This window comes from Saccopteryx leptura, chromosome 2, assembly GCF_036850995.1.
Source record: "Saccopteryx leptura isolate mSacLep1 chromosome 2, mSacLep1_pri_phased_curated, whole genome shotgun sequence".
NCBI lineage: Eukaryota > Metazoa > Chordata > Mammalia > Chiroptera > Emballonuridae > Saccopteryx > Saccopteryx leptura.
Window position 1 is genome coordinate 350,946,892 of NC_089504.1, and position 19,157 is coordinate 350,966,048.

The 19,157-nt window shown below is 59.1% G+C and overlaps 1 protein-coding gene across 9 annotated transcripts in view; it reads left to right on the forward strand.

Annotated features, from left to right (window-relative positions):
- The window catches only part of CACNA1G (calcium voltage-gated channel subunit alpha1 G), a 67,517-nt gene that overhangs the window by 17,511 nt on the left and 30,849 nt on the right, over window positions 1–19,157 (forward strand). For 6 of the 9 annotated variants that reach the window (XM_066364575.1, XM_066364576.1, XM_066364577.1 and 3 more), the window contains 7 exons: window positions 12,590–12,741; window positions 13,535–13,720; window positions 13,810–13,924; window positions 14,014–14,169; window positions 16,957–17,025; window positions 18,498–18,582; window positions 18,660–18,853. In XM_066364575.1, the coding sequence (XP_066220672.1) occupies window positions 12,590–12,741; window positions 13,535–13,720; window positions 13,810–13,924; window positions 14,014–14,169; window positions 16,957–17,025; window positions 18,498–18,582; window positions 18,660–18,853 (957 nt within the window). The remainder of the gene's footprint in view (window positions 1–12,589; window positions 12,742–13,534; window positions 13,721–13,809; window positions 13,925–14,013; window positions 14,170–16,956; window positions 17,026–18,497; window positions 18,583–18,659; window positions 18,854–19,157) is intronic. The other 3 variants (XM_066364578.1, XM_066364571.1, XM_066364574.1) reach the window with 1 other exon arrangement.

Here is a 19,157-nt window from a genome sequence, read left to right on the forward strand (position 1 = left end):
AGCCTGCATGGCAGGGAAGGCAGGAGGGAGATGCGACGGTGCGTGCGGACTCTCTGCAGGATGAAAACCAGGGAATGTCACGCCGTCTCTGAGTGGGGGAGTTGCCCAGGGCAGGGGCAGGCCTGAGCTGGGCGTGAGCTTCCCGGGAAGTCTTCCCAGGGCAGTCAGGCTTTGAAGAACATGAATGAGTGATGAGCATCAGATGTGAGCCAGGCCTCTTTGAAGGGACAAGTCACTGGAAGAGAATTGGGTCTTTGGAAAAGATACAGGCGAAGGGTGTTGGGGGATCTCCTAGCATTGACCTGACTTAGTCAATCATTAAGGTCATGATTGACTGATGGCAGAAAGGGGCCTGTGTAGGTAGGGGTGAGGACTGGAGGGTTGGCGGCTGCCCCTGAGTGGAGCCAGCGCCATCGGCTCCTGGCCCCCGTTCTGGGAGCCTCGCTGTGAGCAGGGTGCTGGGTCGGAGACAGTGCCTAGCATGCTGAGGGGACTTGAAACCATCGCGTCTGAGGAATGGTCCTAAGAACTGGGATGTTTAGTCGGGGGAAGAGGAGGCTCAGCAGGGGCAGGCGAGCTGTCGTCAAATATTTGGAGGGCCATCACGTGGAAGACGTGGAGCAAGCTTGTTTTGTGCGGCGATGGCGGCAAACATTGGGATCTGGGAGGAGGGGAGAAGCTGCCCTTACTCTCAGAGCTGTGCAGGGACAGAAAGGGTGGCCTGGTGACCCGCTGACCCCCACCCCTCACACTGCCTGGGCTTGGGAGCCGGTGCCACGAGCCCCACAACCGGGTCTGGCTGCCTCCCCAAGGTTCCTTCCAGAAGGCAGTCCTTCCCCTGAGTGTGACCTTCCAGGTCACCTCCCTGGCTGATTCTTGGAAAAGGCGGGAGGCGGCAGGCAGGTGCTGCTGTCCACAGGCCCTTCTGTGTGCTTCTCTCGCCTTCCTGGGGCGCAGGGGGGACCGGGTCACCAGAGCCTGAGGCTTCCTGGGGCGGTAGCAGCACTCCGCACTTGCCCAGCCCCACGGCTTGTGGGGAGAGGCCTGTAGGGGCCAGAGGTGTGGACAGGGCACCTGCACAGCTGGGAAAAGGTAGGGCGACTATGAGGCAGGGTCCGGGTCTGGCTTGCTGGTGCCAATGAGGGAGGGGCGTGCCCACGAGGGGCTGGGTGGCGGCTTTGGAGCATAGGTCCCAGCTCGGGCTGGGCAGACATGAGACGTTCATTTTTCAGGGGACCAAAAGCCATCTCCCTCACCCCACTGACCTCTGTGCCCACAGTATTGTGAGCACTCAGCTCTTACCCCAACCACCCTGTCCAGCCAGGTGAGTCCAATCTCCAACCCCTCCCCCATCGCCACCATATCATGTTAGTACCCCCTCCTCTTGCCCCAGTGCCCCCCACCCCAGCTCGCTAAGCCGATCCCCTCCCTGTGGGGGTGAGATGCAGGGTGTGCAGGAAGGACCCCAGCTGCAGTGCCAGCAGGTGCGGACTGTGGGACTGTGATGGGCACATTGTGCCTGGGCGCACGGGGTGTAGGGGAGTAGGCACATCCCTGCTCAGGCAGCCTCCTGGGGAGAAGTGCTCTGCTCTCCCAGCGTTCTGCTGCTGGGGGCCAACCATGGGCCCCTAGCCTCCCTTTACCGTGGCTCCCTGAGCCTGAACCTCAACTCCTCTCACTCACCCTAGATCTGACTGTGGTCAGTGCCCATCCCCCAGGGTCCTCCTTAGTGCCTCCTCTGGGGCAGTGGTCCCCAACCCCCGGGCTGTGGACCGGTACTGGTCCGTGGGCCATTTGGTACCGGTCCGCAGAGAAAGAATAAATAACTTACATTATTTCCGTTTTATTTATATTTAAGTCTGAACGATGTTTTATTTTTAAAAAATGACCAGATTCCCTCTGTTACATCCAAGACTCACTCTTGAGGCTTGTCTTGGTCACGTGATACATTTATGCGTCCCACCCTAAAGGCCGGTCCGTGAAAATATTTTCTGACATTAAATCGGTCCATGGCCCAAAAAAGGTTGGGGACCACTGCTCTGGGGGACAGGGTACCCAGAAGTCTCTTCCCAGCTGGCTACTGCTGGTGGAAGTTTTGCACTAGGAAGAAGCTGAGTCAGAGAGAACGAGGGCAAATGAAACCGCAGCAGGAGGGCTTTCAGTTAGATGTCAAGAAGGACCCCCCCCCCACGGGGAGAAAGTAGAAATGATCAGTCAGAGGTACCTCAGCATCTCCTTGCCTGAGTTCCAGAGGAAAGCAAGGGACGGCCCCGCGCCCTCAATGCCAGGGAGTCCCCACGCAGTGGAGGCAGAGTGTCTGCTCCAGGGAGGACTGAGAACCCCCTGGGGGTGTGTGGGAGTCCTCAGCGGGCCGGGCAGAAAACTGACTGCGGCCTAGCAGGCCCAGGGGCCGGGGGTGGTGAGAAGTCCCAGAAGCAGCCATGCCCCTGTGCTTGCAGGCACTGCGGTGTGACTGTCCGGCCATCTGGGCCCCGGAACCCATGCAGGCTGGTGGGGGGAGGTGGGCAGGGACGAGAGGGGGGAGACGTGGGGCCCGAGAGACAGAGACACAGCGGAGGAGATGCAGGCACAAAGAGAGACAATGAGAAAGAAAGGGAGAGACAGAGATGGGGGGGTGGGGGCACAGAAGGCAAGCTGGCGCTCCGGATGAGAGAGGCAGATCTAGAGATAGGACGACAGAGACAAGAGGGACAGAGGTATACGGGGTTGATAGAGACGCAGGGGGAGAAGACAGAAACAGATGGAGGAACAGAGACGTGACAGAGAGAGATGTGGAGAGGGAGCTGAAGACGACGACTAAGACCCGGAGACAGGTGACAGACCAGGGCACACAGGACCGGGATGGGGAGACAGGCTCAGGTGAAGGCTTGCAGACTGGAGGAGAGATGTGGCCTGTTGAGGAAGAAAGCCGAGAGAGACAGCCAGGGAGAGCGGCAGCAGATGCCGACAGAGGCTCCTGGGTTCCCTGCAGAGCTCGTAATGAGGTGACTGTGTCCATCCACCCTGGTCTTGAACAGGCTATGGGGCACTGGAGAGGGTGTTGTGGTGTCTCCCTGCGCAGGAGCCAGACCTCTTCTCGGCCAGGTGTTGCTGCCTTCCCCAGGCTTGTCCTCTCCACTGTCACCTGCCTTACCCATCATTCAGTTTTCCTGCTGGGCATGGTGACACCCTTCCTGTCCCTCTCTGCCAACATCTTGGCTGAGGAAGCACCCATGTTGTCGTAGCCCAACCTAGCCAATCAAGGCCCCATGTTGTCCACACTGCCCTCCTTCCCCAACCCCTTAACCCACCAGCTGGTGGAGAACTAGCAGGACTAGTTTGTCCAGAGGGGACTGGTGAGGATGCTAAGGACATAGGACACTGAGGAGGGAACAAAAATATGACCTAATGGAGGGTGAACATATGTGTACCCCATCCACTAGGGGGCAGTATGTGGAGCAAGGAAGTTACTGTGATTTCTGGACCCATCCATTCATCCATTGCACACACATTTCCTGTGTGTCAGAGTTGGGCCTAAGCACTGGCATCCTGATAAATGTATAACAACCTGTCCTTAAAAAAAGAAAAAGAAGCCCTGGCCAGTTGGCTCAGTGGTAGAGTGTCGGCCTGGCGTGCAGGAGTCCCGGGTTCGATTCCCGGCCAGGGCACACAGGAGAAGTGCCCATCTGCTTCTCCACCCCTCCCCCTCTCCTTCCTCTCTCTCTCTCTCTTCCCCTCCGGCAGCCAAGGCTCCATTGGAGCAAAATTGGCCCTGGGCACTGAGGATGGCTCTATGGCCTCTGCCTCAGGCGCTAGAATGGCTCTGGTTGCAACAGAGCAAAGCCCCAGATGGGCAGAGCATTGCCCCCTGGTGGGCATGCCTGGGTGGATCCCGGTCAGGCGCATGTGGGAGTCTGTCTGACTGCCTCTCCATTTCCAACTTCAGAAAAATACAAAAAAAAAAAAAAAAGAAGAAGAAAGAAAAGAAATGGAATTCTAATTTGCGGTGTTTGTACCATTTGCAAATTACCATGGTGTAAATGCTCCCACTGAGGCCAATTTTAAGCTACCACCATGATGTCACTGAGTGTGGAGCTGGGAAGAGATGTGCATAACTGGTTCTACTGAGTTGGGGCAAGGTGGCTCCAGCACACCACTGGGCCTGGGAGACTTTATCCTTCCTCTCAGAGAGGTCACCAACAAGTAAATAATTACATTTGCTTGATTAGTACGACCTTGGAGAGAGATGCACAGACACAACCGGTGACCCAGACTGGGAAAAGGATTCGGGAAGAACTCCGTGTAGGACATAACCTTGGAGCTGAGTTTGAAGGGAGAGTAGGACATAGCAGTGAAGGAGAGGAGGGCACATTGTGCGGGAGGGCCAGAGGTACCCGGCACCAAAATGAAGAGGTTTATAAGGAGTTCAGGGCACTAGGTAAAGGCTGGGATGGGCAAATGGTAAGAGATGAATCTGGAAAAAAACCCAAACAAAACAAAACTCAGGGCTGAGTCCTGAGAGGCATAGATGGAGTTTGGATTTTATCCTGAAGGTGGTAAGTTTCCAACAAAGGGTTTAAGCAGGTCAATTATGTGAGCGAGGTTTTGTGTTCGTGGAAGCCATGCAGTTATAGAGGGAGGGAGGGGAGAAAGGAGGCAGGGAGGCCAGCGAGAGGGCTGCTGCAGTGGCTCGGGCCGTTCATACCTCTCTGTCCCTGGAGATGAAGAAGAGAGGGCCAGGAGGGCTGGCAGGGGGCTGCATCTGCAGGACTCGACACCGACTGGATATTTGGCGAGAAAAGGCAACATGGATGGCGCCCAGGTTTCTGCTTGGGGTGGGTGCACTGAGGCTTGAGCGGATTTGGGCTGGAGGATGATGCATACAGGATGCCCGTAGGATATCCCGGTACCCATCCAGCAGGTGGCTAGGGCTCGGAAGAGAGGCTGTCTCCCAGAAACTGTCTCTGCCCGGGTCTGTACTGGGGTGGGGGGTGGGGGCGGGGCAAGACCACTCCACGAGGGGCGAGGGGTGCCGGGCGGAGGCGTTGGTGACACAGAAGCTTCCCAATCGTCCCCTTCCTGTCTGTAGGTTGCTGAGAGCAGGGGCTAACTTACTATTCTAGAAAAGAGACATCAACACGTGGGAGAAGGGGAAGGGCATGCAGCCCAGTGGTCTTCTGGGCTGCAGAGGAAAGGGAGGGAGGGTCCAGAGACGGTGGTCTTTCAGGCCAGGAGAGGGCAGGGCAGGTGATGATTCTGCTGGTTGCTTTGACTCTGGGCCCATCCTGTCACTCTAGATACATGTCCAGAGAGGGTTTCTATTTATAAGTGAGTGAGGTTGGCTATTCAAGGTGAAGGGAGCCGGGGTGGGGGTGGGGGGGGGGAGTTTAGATGTGGTAGGTCTTCACTTCTGAGAAGATTAAGAGACTCCTGGATTCTGCTGAAGGCGGGTGACCCTTTCCCCAGAAAACGCATGCATGCATAGATGCCCCAACTGTGGCCTTGAGAACAAGGTTGTGATGGACACGTTCCATTCCAAGCCTATTCCTTGGGCCTCCCCAGGAGTCCTTTGCCTTCAGGTAGAGGAGCCCTGGCTGAGGAGTTGGGGCTGGGGTCCAAGCAGGACTTTGAGGGGTGGTCCTTTCACAGCTGCCCAAGCCCCAGACTTTCCTCCCTCTGTATGTCATAGGAAGAGGGGTGCTGTTTTGGAGACGGCCAGCTAAAGGGGTGCTCACATTGCTTCAGGCAGCCTGTGGCCCGAGGCTGCTGCAGTTCAGCTAAGGCGGGAGCACCCCCTGTGCACAGCACACTGGAATAGACGAACAGAACAGCAGGGGCCGGGGCAGAGCCAGACGCAGCCCTGAGACTTAGGTGCTAGCGGAAAAGTCATTCTGCTTTATGGACGATTATGCCAAATGCTGTAAGGGAGCTTTCTGGGGACGGAGAGAGATGCTTATACCCTGGTGGGGGATTTGGAAGGGCTTCCTGAAGGAAGTGGTTTTTGAGATAGGCCTTGAAAGATAAAGGGGAGTTGGCAGCAGTCGGGGCTAGGAGCTGAGGGGTCCAGGTGGTGGGATTAGGGGGACTTCTGGCAGCCTGGCTTAGAAGTGCACAGGGTGGCCTGGGACACTCTGAAGGACAGTGGTGTTGCCTCCCACCCCCACTCCGAGGTGTCTTGGGCGGGAGTCCAGCAGAGTTGGAGGGAGCCTGAGATTCCAGTAGGTGTGGGCTGGGTCGGGGGAAGGGCCGGAGGCTATTTCTGTCGTTCAGATCCGAGACAATGAGGGCCCCCGAGTCTGGCGGGGGCAGGGAGAGCGAGGGCCTGGGGGAGCGGCCGTCCTGTGGGCAGGGTCGGCAGCGGGCACCTGCTGCTGCAGGGATGAATCCTAGATAACTCCCAGGTTCCAAGACAGAATCCTGGAGAGTGAGGGAGCGGAAGTCGGGGAGGGACAGGTTTGGGAGAGGAGGTGAGAGGGTTTGTTTTGGACATGCTGCCTCTGAGCTGGCCAAGGGCCACCCCGGGAAGGCTCTCCGGCAGGCTGGCTCTCGGGGTGAGGAGCCAAGCAAGCTCTCGGGGGAGATTGTTTAGTGTCCTCTACACCCAGTGACAGCTGGGGAGGCGGGAGTGGGGGAGATGGAGGAGGGGGGCCAGTGGGAGGGAGTGGCTCAGACTCAACTCGGGAACGCTGGCCTGAGAGGAGAGAGGCGGCCCAGGAGGGCAGGAGGTGGCCACCAGCACAGGGTCGGGGAATTCAGGGCAGGCCAGCCACAGATGGGAGGGGCTGGCCGCTGACTCAGAGGCTGCTCAGGCGTCCACTGGGCAGGAGGGCGGGTGGGGGGCCCTTGGAGAGGGCTGGGGAGAGAGCGCCCGGGCTCCAAGGGTGAAGGGCCTGAATTTACATGAAGGTTTCCACTTCTAGGCAGGGGCAAGGAGATTGGAGGAATGCGGGACCCCGGGATAAATGATGGAACAGAAGAGGCCCAGGGGAGCCTGGAGGATGGGCGGGAGATGGAGGTGCAGGTGGAGGAGCGGCTGGCTCCCTTCCAGGAGGGGAAGAGAGAGGAGCAGGCTGTAGGCTCCGAGCTGGACGAGGGAGGAAGGGAGGCAGAGGCCAAGTAGGAGTGGGGATGGGGGCCGAGGAGACGGAGAGGTTTGGGTGGCTCCTGGGGGAGAGAGATGAGCACCAGCATTAGAGGACAGTGAACGAAGGTACACAGCAGCCATGGGGCCCCAGCAGGGAGGGCATCACCCTGTCCAGTCAGCACAGGTCCGCGACTCCAGCAATGCTCAGCAGTTTGACAGCCACAGCCGAGAGGCAGAGGGAGTGGGGACTTACCTGGGCTGGGGCTGGGCAGGACAGAAGCCCTCTAAGGCATGAGAGCAGCCATCGTGAGCTCTGGGCTGTGAGGTTGTCCGGGCAGGTGCGGGGCAGAGGCCACAGGTCCGCAAGTTTAGATCGAAGGGGCTTAGGGTTAGCTGTCTCCCAGCCGAGTGAGCACTGTAGGTGCCCTGTGCTGACTTAGTTTGTGTGTTTACTTGGGGCAGCTTTGGGGGCCTCTTGGGAGATTGTGGGGGAGGGCTAAAGCCTCCCCCCACCCCCTTTGTTAGGAAGCACTGGGCACAATGACATTCCAGCAGGCAGAGTTCCAAGCTGGAGAGCTTCCAGGGGACGGCGAACAGCAAGGTCACAATCTATATGATGCAGCCCGTGGCGTTTCCTGGAAACCTTCTGCCACACAGGTGTCCCTTGACTTCCAACACCTCCTGGAAGGAGGAGGAAGAGGAAGGAGGAGGTCCCACTGAGCCAGGGGCCCTTTCTGCATCACTGTGGCCCGCTTGGAATACCCCTCCTGGCTGAGTGGGAGCGGCAGGCAGGACTGTCAAAGGCAGAGGTGAGCTGAGCTGGAGTCAGAATGAGGGAGCAGAGATTTCAGGGTCAGTGGAGCAGGGAGCTGAGGACATGGGGGTGGGAGTGGCACTTTGGCAGTGCTGGGGTGACTTATGCAAGCCCCTGCTCAGCTCTTGCCCAGCTTGCCCCCCGCCCCTTCCCTGCGATAGGCAGGTTGGTGTCTGCTGCGCCTGCTCGCAGGCCTCCTGCCTGGACCTCTGCAGTATCCCCTAATTGGTCTCTGTCTCTCCATCTCTCCGAGCCATCCGCAGGCTGCAGCCGCTGCAGCCAGATTAATCTTCTTAATACACTGCCTCGCACATCTCCTCCCCACCCCCACCCGCACCCCCGCAGCCTCGACGGCAGCATGTGGGCACAGGCGAGTCCAGCCCGAGTTATGGAGCACAGTCGTTCTGCCTGGCCCTGCCAACCCGGCAGCTTCCCCTCCGCGGGCCCCTCCCCCCGCTGACCCAGGCAGACCCCTTGATTGGTCCCCGTAGGCCCCGCCCATCCCTCCTCTGCACCTTGGCTCACACTGTCGGCAGCTGGGGGTGTCCTCCGCCTCCGCTGGCCCCTCCCCCCGCTGACCCAGGCAGACCCCTTGATTGGTCCCCGTAGGCCCCGCCCATCCCTCCTCTGCACCTTGGCTCACACTGTCCGCAGCTGGGGGTGTCCCCCGCCCCCCCCGCCCCCCCCCCCCCCCCCCCCCCCCGCCCACTGACCTCAGCTGGGCTGAAGCCCCTGTGGCCCTCCTGGTGTTTGCCCCTCAGCGTGGTGCTTAGTACAGCTTTGCGGTCACTTTATCTTGCTACGGGTGAGGCCTGCTTCCACTGTCAGTGCCCAGGGGGCCACCTGAGCGCAGCTCTCATCTGGATGTGTTCACAGGCTTGGTCTCCTGTGTTCTGCAGCAGAGCGGCCTTACCACGAGGTGGTGTTACCTTGTTTAACGGAAGAGGCCACTAGGGATCAGAGAGGTTGAGGGACTTGCCCTAGGTCGCACAGGTAGAAAGTCTCAGGGTTGGCAGGCCTCCCGTGCTCAGGTTCAATCTCACCTTTCATCACCAGTGTTGTGTACACTGCGGGCCCTTTACGGATTAATTGATGGGTGCGTTATAGGTTTCAGGGGCATCCTGGTGCTGGGAAGTAGCGAACAGCTTGCCTGGTGCCACCGTTGCTCTAAGGTGACAGTGACAGGCTGAGGGAGGGGAAGCGTTGGGACATGGGAAATGGGAGGTTTCCAGTTAGCATCAGCTCAGAGAAGAGGCTGGGACCTCTGGTGGGAGAAGCCCAGGCTGCCGGCCTCAACTCACTGAAGCCCGCCCCCCGGCCTTGACATCTGTGAACAGGAGGGAGGATGCTGTCTAGAACTAAGAAAGGACTTCCTGGCAACTGGGGAGAGTCATTGAGGAGAGGCTGGTACCCTCCTGATGGGCTTGTGTGCACCTGCACGGGCTCTGTGTGGGGTGGGCTGGGGCTGGGGTGGCGGCTCGGAAAGATACAGCGGAGACTTAGAGCTGCACCTTAAGTGAGCAGAGGACGTGACCTCCTTTAAGTGACCACACGTTGGGAGCAGGCTGTCTAGGAGGCAGGGAGGAAGTGACGTTTTGGGAAGTATTAGCCGTGCAGGGCCCGTGGAGGGTGCTAGCAGAAGCTGGCTCCCGCCCTACCCTTTTGCAGCTGCAGTGGCCGGGATCACGGCTCTGGTCCCTGGGGCCACCACGTTGCTAAGATTGTGCCTCTGTGCCCTTGTCCTGCATTTGCAGAATGTTCCCAGCCTCCGATTTAGTAACTTGGACAGACCTGGGTGTCCGAGGGCGAGGGGCATTTTTTCCCATGGATCACGGGAGATCCCAGGGTCCTGGGACGGAATAAGCATTGCCCCTAAGGATGCCCAGCGCGGCGGTGGAGGAGAGAGAGGGCTGGCCCTCTTCCCCACCGGCTTCTCCAGTCCTGGAGCCACCTGGAGAGGGGAGGTGGAGGCTTCAGGCTTTTCTGCCACCATCTCGATGAAGACCCATGATGTTGACCTTGAGGGAGCCCTGCACCAACCTTTCAATGAGCCTCTTAGTGTTTGAGAGTGTGTGTGTGTGTGTGTGTGTGTGTGTGTGTGTGTGTCTGTGAGCCGTTGGGTACAAACTGTCTCTACCCCAAGGATAACGTTAGGAAATGATTAGGACACCTTCCCTTCACATGCTTGGTAGTAGTTGTCCCTTTGGGGCTCACTGACTGAGTAAATACGTGACAACAAATGCTACAGGGTGTTCAGCTACTTTAAAAGAAAAGTCTTACTGATTTTTACCTTTGAGACAATGTGTATGCCATAATACAGTATACCTCCCTTATGCTTTCAAGACAACTGGTTCATCATTCACACATCTCTGTTCATGTGAAATGTAATTTATATACATTAGAAGGCACATTATGTATTCAGTCTCTCCGTGTGTCTGGATTCACAGACCCGTCACTGTCACCACGTTGGGTTTGGGTCCTGCGAGGTATTTATCGGAGTCGGAGTGAGGTGGGTTGAGGCCCTCCCTGCCTCTCCCTGCCCTCTGACTGTAACTAGTCATTCGCTGTCTTCCCTGCCTCTCCCTGCCCTCTGACTGTAACTAGTCATTCGCTGTCTCCTGGACTTCCTTTGTTCATCTGTGAGATGAGGGTGTGACGCTGCCGTGTGGACGGCATGCGGTTAGAGACACGGTGAGCCGGGGAACCCACCAGGTCGGTGCTTCCCATCTCTATCCATTCCAAGAGTGGACGACAGAGCGCAGGTGGTCAAGTGACAGGGAGGCAGGCTTGTTGACCATGACTTCTGGGCAGACTGAATTTGGGAGCCTAGCGGGGGTGGGGGGGTGGGATCCACTCTGTCACCAGACGTTTGAGCCCTGGGCTCTAAGTGCTGTGACAGCAGCGCTCACCACACTTGCCCAGTGCTCACACACAGTGACCAAAGGTCTTGTCTCTCTGTGACCCTGTTCACTGGGTCAGCTGGTGGTGTCCTCTCCTGCCCCAGCTTGCACTCTGGGGAGCAAAGACTCGCTCCAGACCTGCTGAAGCAGTGGGCTCCGTGCCACACGGGCCCCTATGGCAGCCACCTACTCCTGGGCAGCTGGAGCTCAGCCCTGCATACTGACCCTCACTCTGCCCCCAGGCCTGCCTTTGGAAAAAATGGATGTCCAGCTGAGAGCATCTCTCTTTCTGAGCAGCAGTGGACCCTCAAATGTCCTTCACCTGCCAGTCAGAAGGCCTTTCCTTCCGATTCTCTCCACCTTCCCCTTGGGCTGGCCACACAGATTGGGGCCATTAGGATCCATTTGGTGGTACGCAGGGCCTGGCTCCACGCTCGGGTGACCTACCGGGCAGCTGGCCAGATAAGGCAGCTAGGTAAACAGGGCGCGGCGTCTGATGGGCTCAGGGCTTCCTTGTACCCGACCTGTGATGCTGGCCCTCCCCTCCTCTTGGAGAGACCTCACTCACCCTTTAGAGTTCATTTCAAGTGCTGGCTGCTGACGAAGGCTTTCCCAGGGTGTTCGTCCCTCACCTTCTGTCCCCGAACTCCTGGATTTACTATCTAGATAATTTATTTTGTCACTGAAGCAACTAAGGCCTCTGGTGGCTTTTCAGCTGTTTTGTGTGTGTACAACTTGTTTCCAGCTAGCTGCTGAGCTCCGGGGAGGCGGGGAGCGCTGCTGGCCTGCCTCTGCAGCCCCTTTAATCCCAAGCGCATTTCTGGGCGTGCAGTAAGTATTTAATATTGAAAAGAGGAGGAAGAGAGGGAGGTGACTAGTGAGCTGGAATAGCAGATGAGGTAGTTTGTCATTAGTTCTGATGACCTCTTTCAGATGTGTCCTTGGTACTAATTCCAGACTCGGGGTTGGAGCAAAAAAGTAATTACCTCCAGTGTTTTACACGTGGCCGGAGAGGTTGAGAATCTTGCTGAAGGTCACACAGGGAGTTGATAGGATAGCCTGGGAATTAACCCAGGGGTTCTGGTCTCAAGTAGCAGCTCCAGGGGCCTCCTTATCTGGGACAGCCCCTGTAGGGGTTTCCCTTCTGTGCATCAGCATGTTTGTGTGCGCATGCGTGTATTTGTGTACACTTGTGTATATCTGTGTGCACGTGTGTATGCATGTTTGTTTGCACGTGTGTCTGGAAGGAAGTGGGGTAGCCAACAGTTGTCCAAGGGAAGGCTGCCAAGTCCACAGAGTGATTGCAGAGCACGTGTGACTTTGCGTGTGGCCGTGTGACTGGTATGCGTGTGAGGCCTTGGCAATCGTCTTGTGACATGGGCCAGCATCATTGCGCTGCTGGCCTGGGCCTGCTGAGCTGACCTGGCAGCACAGGGCCTGGGGGGCTCTGAGAGCTCCCAGCAGGAGGCAGGCAGAACCCACAGGGCTGACCCTGGGTCTGAGACCCGGAGCTGGGGGTGGTCAGGGGCTGAGGGTTTCATGTGACGGCTGCCCTCCGTGCATATGTGGAGAGGGACAGTTTGTGGAGAGGGCCCTTTGTGGGGAGGGCCCTTTGTGGGGAGGGTCCTTCCCATTAGCCGGAGCATCCAGAACCACCCTGGCCTCTTCCCCCAGCTTGATGTTCCTGCCCCTCCTCTCCCTGTGGTCCCCTGTTTGGGAGGACTGGGATGAGGGACTTGGGGACAAGCCACGGCTGCTTCACGCCTGCCCCATGCCTGCCCTGCCCTCCAGCCCGAGGAGCTGACCAACGCCCTGGAAATCAGCAACATCGTCTTCACCAGCCTCTTTGCCCTGGAGATGCTGCTGAAGCTGCTCGTGTACGGCCCCTTCGGCTACATCAAGAACCCCTACAACATCTTTGACGGCGTCATCGTTGTCATCAGGTGTGACTGCCTCTCCACTGCCTCTTGCCCGAAGAATGCCCATGGGGTGGCCTGGGGTGAGGAGCCGCGCAGCCTGTTCCTCTGGGGTGAATGGGTCCGGAGTCAGGCCCCACTGACCCTCCCCCAGGTGGGGACTCTGTGCTCCCCACGCTCCACTTCCCCCCGCCCCCGTCCGCCAGCCCTACCCTGCTGGGGAAGAACTTGGCCTCCCATCTCCTTTGGCCCAGCCCCTCTGCAGTCTCCCCTCCCGCGTCTACTTCTTGTCCTCGACCCCACGCAGGCCGGGGTGGGTGAGAACTGGGGACTTGGCGTTGGAGAGGAGTTGGAGAAGGTGTGAGACCCAGCCAGCGATCCCTGCTTGCAAAGTGCTTGGAAACCATCTCAGACGCCGGCAGCTCGTTTTAGGGTTTCCAAGACCTTGGGAAAGTGCTCCGTCCCCCCAGGCTTCGGGCCAGAACTGCTTTATTGCTTTTTGGAATTGGCTCTAGATTTCATTAGAGGAGAACAAAGCAAATATTCCAAAACTTGATGCCATTGCATTGGCCTATTGAGAGAGAGGGCCGTCCACGGCCAGGCTGTGTGATCTTTGGCCTGGCGGGGCGGGTGGAGAGGGCTGGAGCTGTCACCCAGATCCGTGCCGTCTCGGAGTCTCGAGCGCCAGTCTGTGCCCCACTTTCTCAGGCCATGCTGGCCCAGTCCGGTCTCCCAGGTGCCACCGGTCCTTTGAAAAGGGAGGGAGAGGCGGAAGGTGGGCCTGCAGCGGGCTCAGGCTCCCCGCCCCTCCCCCTTGCAGCGTGTGGGAGATCGTGGGCCAGCAGGGGGGCGGCCTGTCGGTGCTGCGGACCTTCCGCCTGATGCGGGTGCTGAAGCTGGTGCGCTTCCTGCCGGCGCTGCAGCGGCAGCTCGTGGTGCTCATGAAGACCATGGACAACGTGGCCACCTTCTGCATGCTGCTCATGCTCTTCATCTTCATCTTCAGGTGAGGGTGGGTGCCAGCCAGGAGAAGGGCCCCAGGGGCGGGCAGGGTTGCTGGCGCCCGAGCCCATCTTGTGGCTCCTGTGTCTTCAGCATCCTGGGCATGCATCTCTTCGGCTGCAAATTTGCATCCGAACGGGACGGGGACACGCTACCGGACAGGAAGAATTTTGACTCTCTGCTCTGGGCCATCGTCACCGTCTTTCAGGTGCGAGGGAAACAGGAGCAGGGTGGGCAGAGGTTGGTGGGGTGGGGGAGACTTTGGTAACGGCCCTGATTTATGTCCTCTGCCCACAGATCCTGACCCAGGAGGACTGGAACAAGGTGCTGTACAACGGAATGGCCTCCACGTCATCCTGGGCCGCCCTTTACTTCATCGCCCTCATGACCTTTGGCAACTATGTGCTCTTTAATCTGCTTGTCGCCATTCTGGTGGAGGGCTTCCAGGCGGAGGTAATCCCCTGCCCGCCACAGTCCACTTCCAGGAAGAATCGGCTGCCCAGCCTGAGCTTTGGTGGCCTGGCAGGTTCCCGCAGGAAGCGCCCTTCAGATTAGGTGGGGGTGACCAAGTGCGGGAGGCTCTAGGAAACAGGGTGGTTGTGGGAGGTCCTCGGGTCCCCAGGTTAACTGCCAAGTGGGTTTCCCCCTTGGAGTCGGCTAGCCCTTTCCTCAGGAAGCCGGACAGTGTCAGCACACAGTGCGGCTGGGTCCCTGGGTACAGGTCTTGGGGGGTGGGGACCCATCTAAGCTGAGGAGTGGGGGAAGCTTGTGTGCAAGTCATCTGAGCTCTGACTGAGATGATGAAGATGCCACCAGGGCCCGGGCAGGGCTGAGCTGCCCAGGGTGAGCAATGAGCCCAATTAGCGGCTGGCATGGCAGAGATGAGCGTCCTATTTCCAGCCCAGGCTCCGTCACCTTCGTCATGGGCAGCGTCATCAATTAATATTGATTTACATTGATCCTGCCCTTGCCGTGCCAGGGCACACAGCCTCTGCCAGGAAGGCTGCCCCGTCCTCCTCTCCCTCATTTCCGTCCCTCATGCCGCCCCAGGCCCAGCCCAGCGCCTTGCACAGGACAGGCTGACCCAACCTAGAAATGCTCCAGGTTGGGCGTGGAGAAGCTCTTGGTCCAGTTCTCTCCGGGTGACCCGGATGGAAACTCCCGCTGCGGCCTGTCTATAAATACCCAGCACACGGTGGAAAAACAAAAATCTATTTTCCGCCTCTTTCCCAGCCTTGCGAGGGAGGGCTGCTCCCCGAGGGCCGGGCTGGTGAGGTGCGGGGGCATCTGTCCTGCACCGGCCCTTCTCCGGCTTCCATTGTGACTGTGTGGTTACCCATTATCGCATTTCCTCCCGCTAAGTGACAGTGAGGACAGCTGGTGGAGCTCTGCCTGGGGGGTGGCTGGGCCTCTGGCAGGGGGGAGGGACGCCGGTGCTCTCCCTGCCACGGGACATTTATGTGGTGAACGGTTCCCTGGGGCCTGAAGGGCGAGGGCGTACGACCTCGCTCCCACAAAAGCCCGGGTCTCTTGGAGAGCCACCGCTCTCAGGCACTGCCCTTGGCCTGCGGGAGGAGGAGCGGGGTGGGGAACGCGATCCTTCAGCCCCTTCCGAACCACAGCTCCCGACAGTGAGAGAGTCCCCCAGACATTTCTCCGGAAGTCTGTGGAGGGAAACGGAAAGCACCCCAAACCCGTTCCCTTCCCCTCCACTAGCCAGTAGCCACCTCAGCCGTCCTGGAGGTGCCCGGAGCAGACGGCCCCCTCCCCACTGCTGCCTTGTTCAGCAAACACCTTGTTAAATCGAGTGCCACTGAGCCGGCCTGGTTGCTAAGCAGCGGCCAAGTCTATGTGTGGGAAGAGAGCAGCCTGGCCCTAGGGCCTGGCCTGGTCACTGTGGCTCCGCTGGGGGCCTGTGGCTGCCTCAGCCTAAGGCGGCAGCCAGGACTCGGGGCCATAACCTCCTCAACCTTCAGAATACAGGTGACTCCTGGGAGGGTCTCACTTAGGGCCTGATGCCTCGGGTCTGGGGTGGGATAGAGAAAGGATTTCGGGTTCAGCGCCCCCTCCATGAGGATGGCCCTGGAGCGCCTGTGGAGGTGTGTGGGCCAGCTGCTCACTGGCCTGCGTGTGGTGAGCCAGCCCCTGGGTGCAGGGCGGCCCCTCCGTGCCGCTGACCTGGATACTTCCAGAGGCACCTGCCCTCTCCTGTACCTTTTCAGGGGGCTGCTCCTGTGGCTCTGGGAGCCCCACAATCTGGCAGGGGAGGCTGGTTCTTGCCCCAGTGGGGAAAGCGGCTGCCTCCCTTTGTTGGACGTCATCAGCAGAAGGCCTCCAGAGGGGCCCCCTGCTGGCTTGGCCACCCTGCCAAGAGGTGGAGGAGGCCCGGGGGACAGAGCCGACTGGCTGTTGATTTCCCAACTTGTAGGGGGCAGCGCTTTGCATCCCCGGGTATTTATCATCTACACACTTAATTAAATGAACAGAGAGCAGGCCCCGAGTGAGGCCATGAACTGATACTAAACAACATCATAGCTGTCATCCCAGGGTTACTGGTCAGGTCCCATCCCAGTTGGAGCAGCCGGACAGTTCTGACTGGGAGGGCTGCGGGCAGAGAGTATGGGAGCAGGGAGGCCTGTTCTCAGCCCTGACCTTGTCTCCTCCCCAGCCTCTGACCCGCCACCCACTCCTCTTCCCCACCCTTCCTGCCCAGCGCCCAAACCCGCTGCCTCCTGGCCAGGAAGGGGGCGCTGGAGTCTTAGGCTCGAGGCCCCACGCACCTCTCACTCTCCATATGGCTTGCACAGTTTTCTTAACGTCTCCCAGCCCCCAGCGCCTTCTCCAAGATCCCCGCGGCCCCTGCTTCTCTCACCTGGCGAGGAAGCAAGCCAGTGTTAATGAAGCAGTTCCATGATGCCTCGCACGCCCCAGGGAATGGTGGCTGTTATTAGGATTATCTGGGCGCTTGATCTCCTTCCCTGCCCTTGTCCCCCACCTTCGTGGCCGCCTTCCTCACCCTTCAGATTCATTCTGGCCCCGGAGCCTGTGGTTGAATTCTGGAAGGCCGCTCTCTCCCCTTTCTTCTCCCGCCCCCGTGTCTCGCCCCCCCCCCCCCCCCCCCCCCCCCCGCTGTTGGGTTTGCATCTCTCCTTTTCTTTGTCCTCTTTGGACACTGCTGATGTTTGAGAGCCTGAGCGCCTGTGACCAGCGCCCGTCCCCTGCCTCCCCCTCTCCCTGTAGGAAATCAGCAAACGGGAAGATGCGAGTGGACAGTTAAGCTGTATTCAGCTGCCTGTCGACTCCCAGGGGGTAGGTACGCGATCACGAGTCGGCATGCCCCCCCCCACCCCGTGCCCCGCGTCCCTCCACTGCGCCTCCGTGTCTCTGTGCTCGTGTTCACGCTCAGCTCCTGTGCAGCCTGTGGTCGCCATGGTGGTCATTGGTGTCGTGAGGCTGGCTTCGATTTTAAGTCCCTTCCCCCTGGAGGACAACAAGGAGCGGAGCCTCCTTGCCTCCACCCCCATCCCCTTGCAAAGGGCATGTTCCGTCCCCAACAGACTGGCGGATGGAGGGAGAAGGGACTTAGAATCCTCTGTGTGCACGTGTGTGGTACACCGCGTGTGCATGCCTACGCAGAGGGCCCCGCAGGAGTCCCAGTCACCGGGCCTCCTTGAAGTCCGACCCATGACCCAGACTGCTCCCCCATCTCTCTCCCTCTCCCCCCCCGTGCCCTGAGCCCCTGTGGGAGACCCCACAAGCTGCCTCAGCTCAGGACAAGTCTTTGGAGGATGCGGGGATAGGGATGGCTCTTGCCAGAATGTGCCTTAAATCCACTTCCCAGTCTCTGGCCCCTTGGCCACCCAGGAGGTCCAGCAGGTGTTTGAAGGGCATGCTCCTCCTCTGGCCCCCACCCTGAGCCTGTGCCCGGCTGTTTCCTGCACTGGCACCAGAATTCAGGGCGAAGTCAGGATTCCCGCCGGACCCCACGGTGCTGCACATCCCGAGCAGCCCCCTGGAGATCCCACTGGATAATTAAAGGCTTCGTTAGGGTTGTAAACTGAGCTAATGAAAATGATCCCCTGAGATGCCAATTACGCAATATTTATGTCCTTATCAAAAGTAGCAATCAAGTATTTTTTAATAACTTCTTAAGGAGAAGTGTGTAATTACTGGGGAACCTACTGACCTGCTAAGAAGGAAGAAAAAACTGTCCCAGAGACAGGGAGAGAGGTAAAAATGGGGCCGGGGCGGGGAGGGGGCTTGGGTAGGTTGGAGGGACAAGCAGAGGGCCTGAAGTGGCGTCCTTGGGCTGAACCGCTCTGTCTGGGGTCTTTCAATTCCCTTCTGGGGTCCTTGGGTCTGAGGCTCAGGAAGGGAAAGCAGAGGGCACAAGTGGACCTTGGAACTGAGGCCCTAGTGACCTCTTCACTCGGGCCCCCAGCTCCCTCTGGCCTGTGCCACCCATCCGCCCAGCTAGCCTCTCTCCCCTCAGCCATTCTTAGAGCCATTACCGGTCAGGCTGGTTGTGCTGTGGGCTCTGGGGTTCACAGTGGCCTCCTCTGAGGTGTGGCTGGTGGGAGGCAGAAGGGTTGGGGACCCTGGGGATCCCTGGGCCCCAAACCTGGATGGTCTGGTTTACGCCAGTGCATGTCTCGTGCCGTGGTTGCTGGTTCCTGTGGCCTATGTGTAGTGTGTGCGTGTGAAGACAGGGGGACCTCCATCCAGCCTGTGGTCCACTGCCCGGCCCGGCCTCTTAACAGCCCACTGCCCTCCTACCCTAGGGAGACGCCACCAAATCCGAGTCAGAGCCCGATTTCTTCTCGCCCAGCCTGGATGGCGATGGCGACAGGAAGAAGCACTTGGCCTGTGAGTATCTATCCTGGGGGTGCAGCCCCTGGCCCTGCCTTGACTGGACTCAGGGGCTCCCCATCTCTCCCCTGCAGTGGTGTCCCTGGGAGAGCACCCAGATCTTCGGAGGAGTCTGTTGCCGCCTCTCATCATCCACACGGCCGCCACACCCATGTCACTGCCCAAAAGCTCCAGCACGGGCCTGGCTGAGGCGCTGGGCCCTGCCTCCCGCCGCACCAGCAGCAGCGGGTCGGCTGAGCCAGGAGCAGCTCACGAGATGAAGTCCCCGGTAGGGTTTCCTGTGGATGTGAGGCTGTGAGGAGGGGAAAGAGGATGGAGGTAGGTGGGCAGGCCTGAGAAGATACCACAGAGCCATGGGCTGGACAAGCCCCTGGAGGTCAATCAGGGCTGGAATTGCAAGCACGTGAAGGAGCGGTGGCCGTGGGTTCTAATCCTGCTTCTTCTTCTCTTCCCTAACTGCGTGAGACTCGGCCTCTGAGTCTCCATGTGAAGTACGCAGGGGTTAGTCCCTACCTCCGTTATACCTTATCACAATAATAGCAAACCCCATCCAGTCTCTGGTTCTGGGCCAG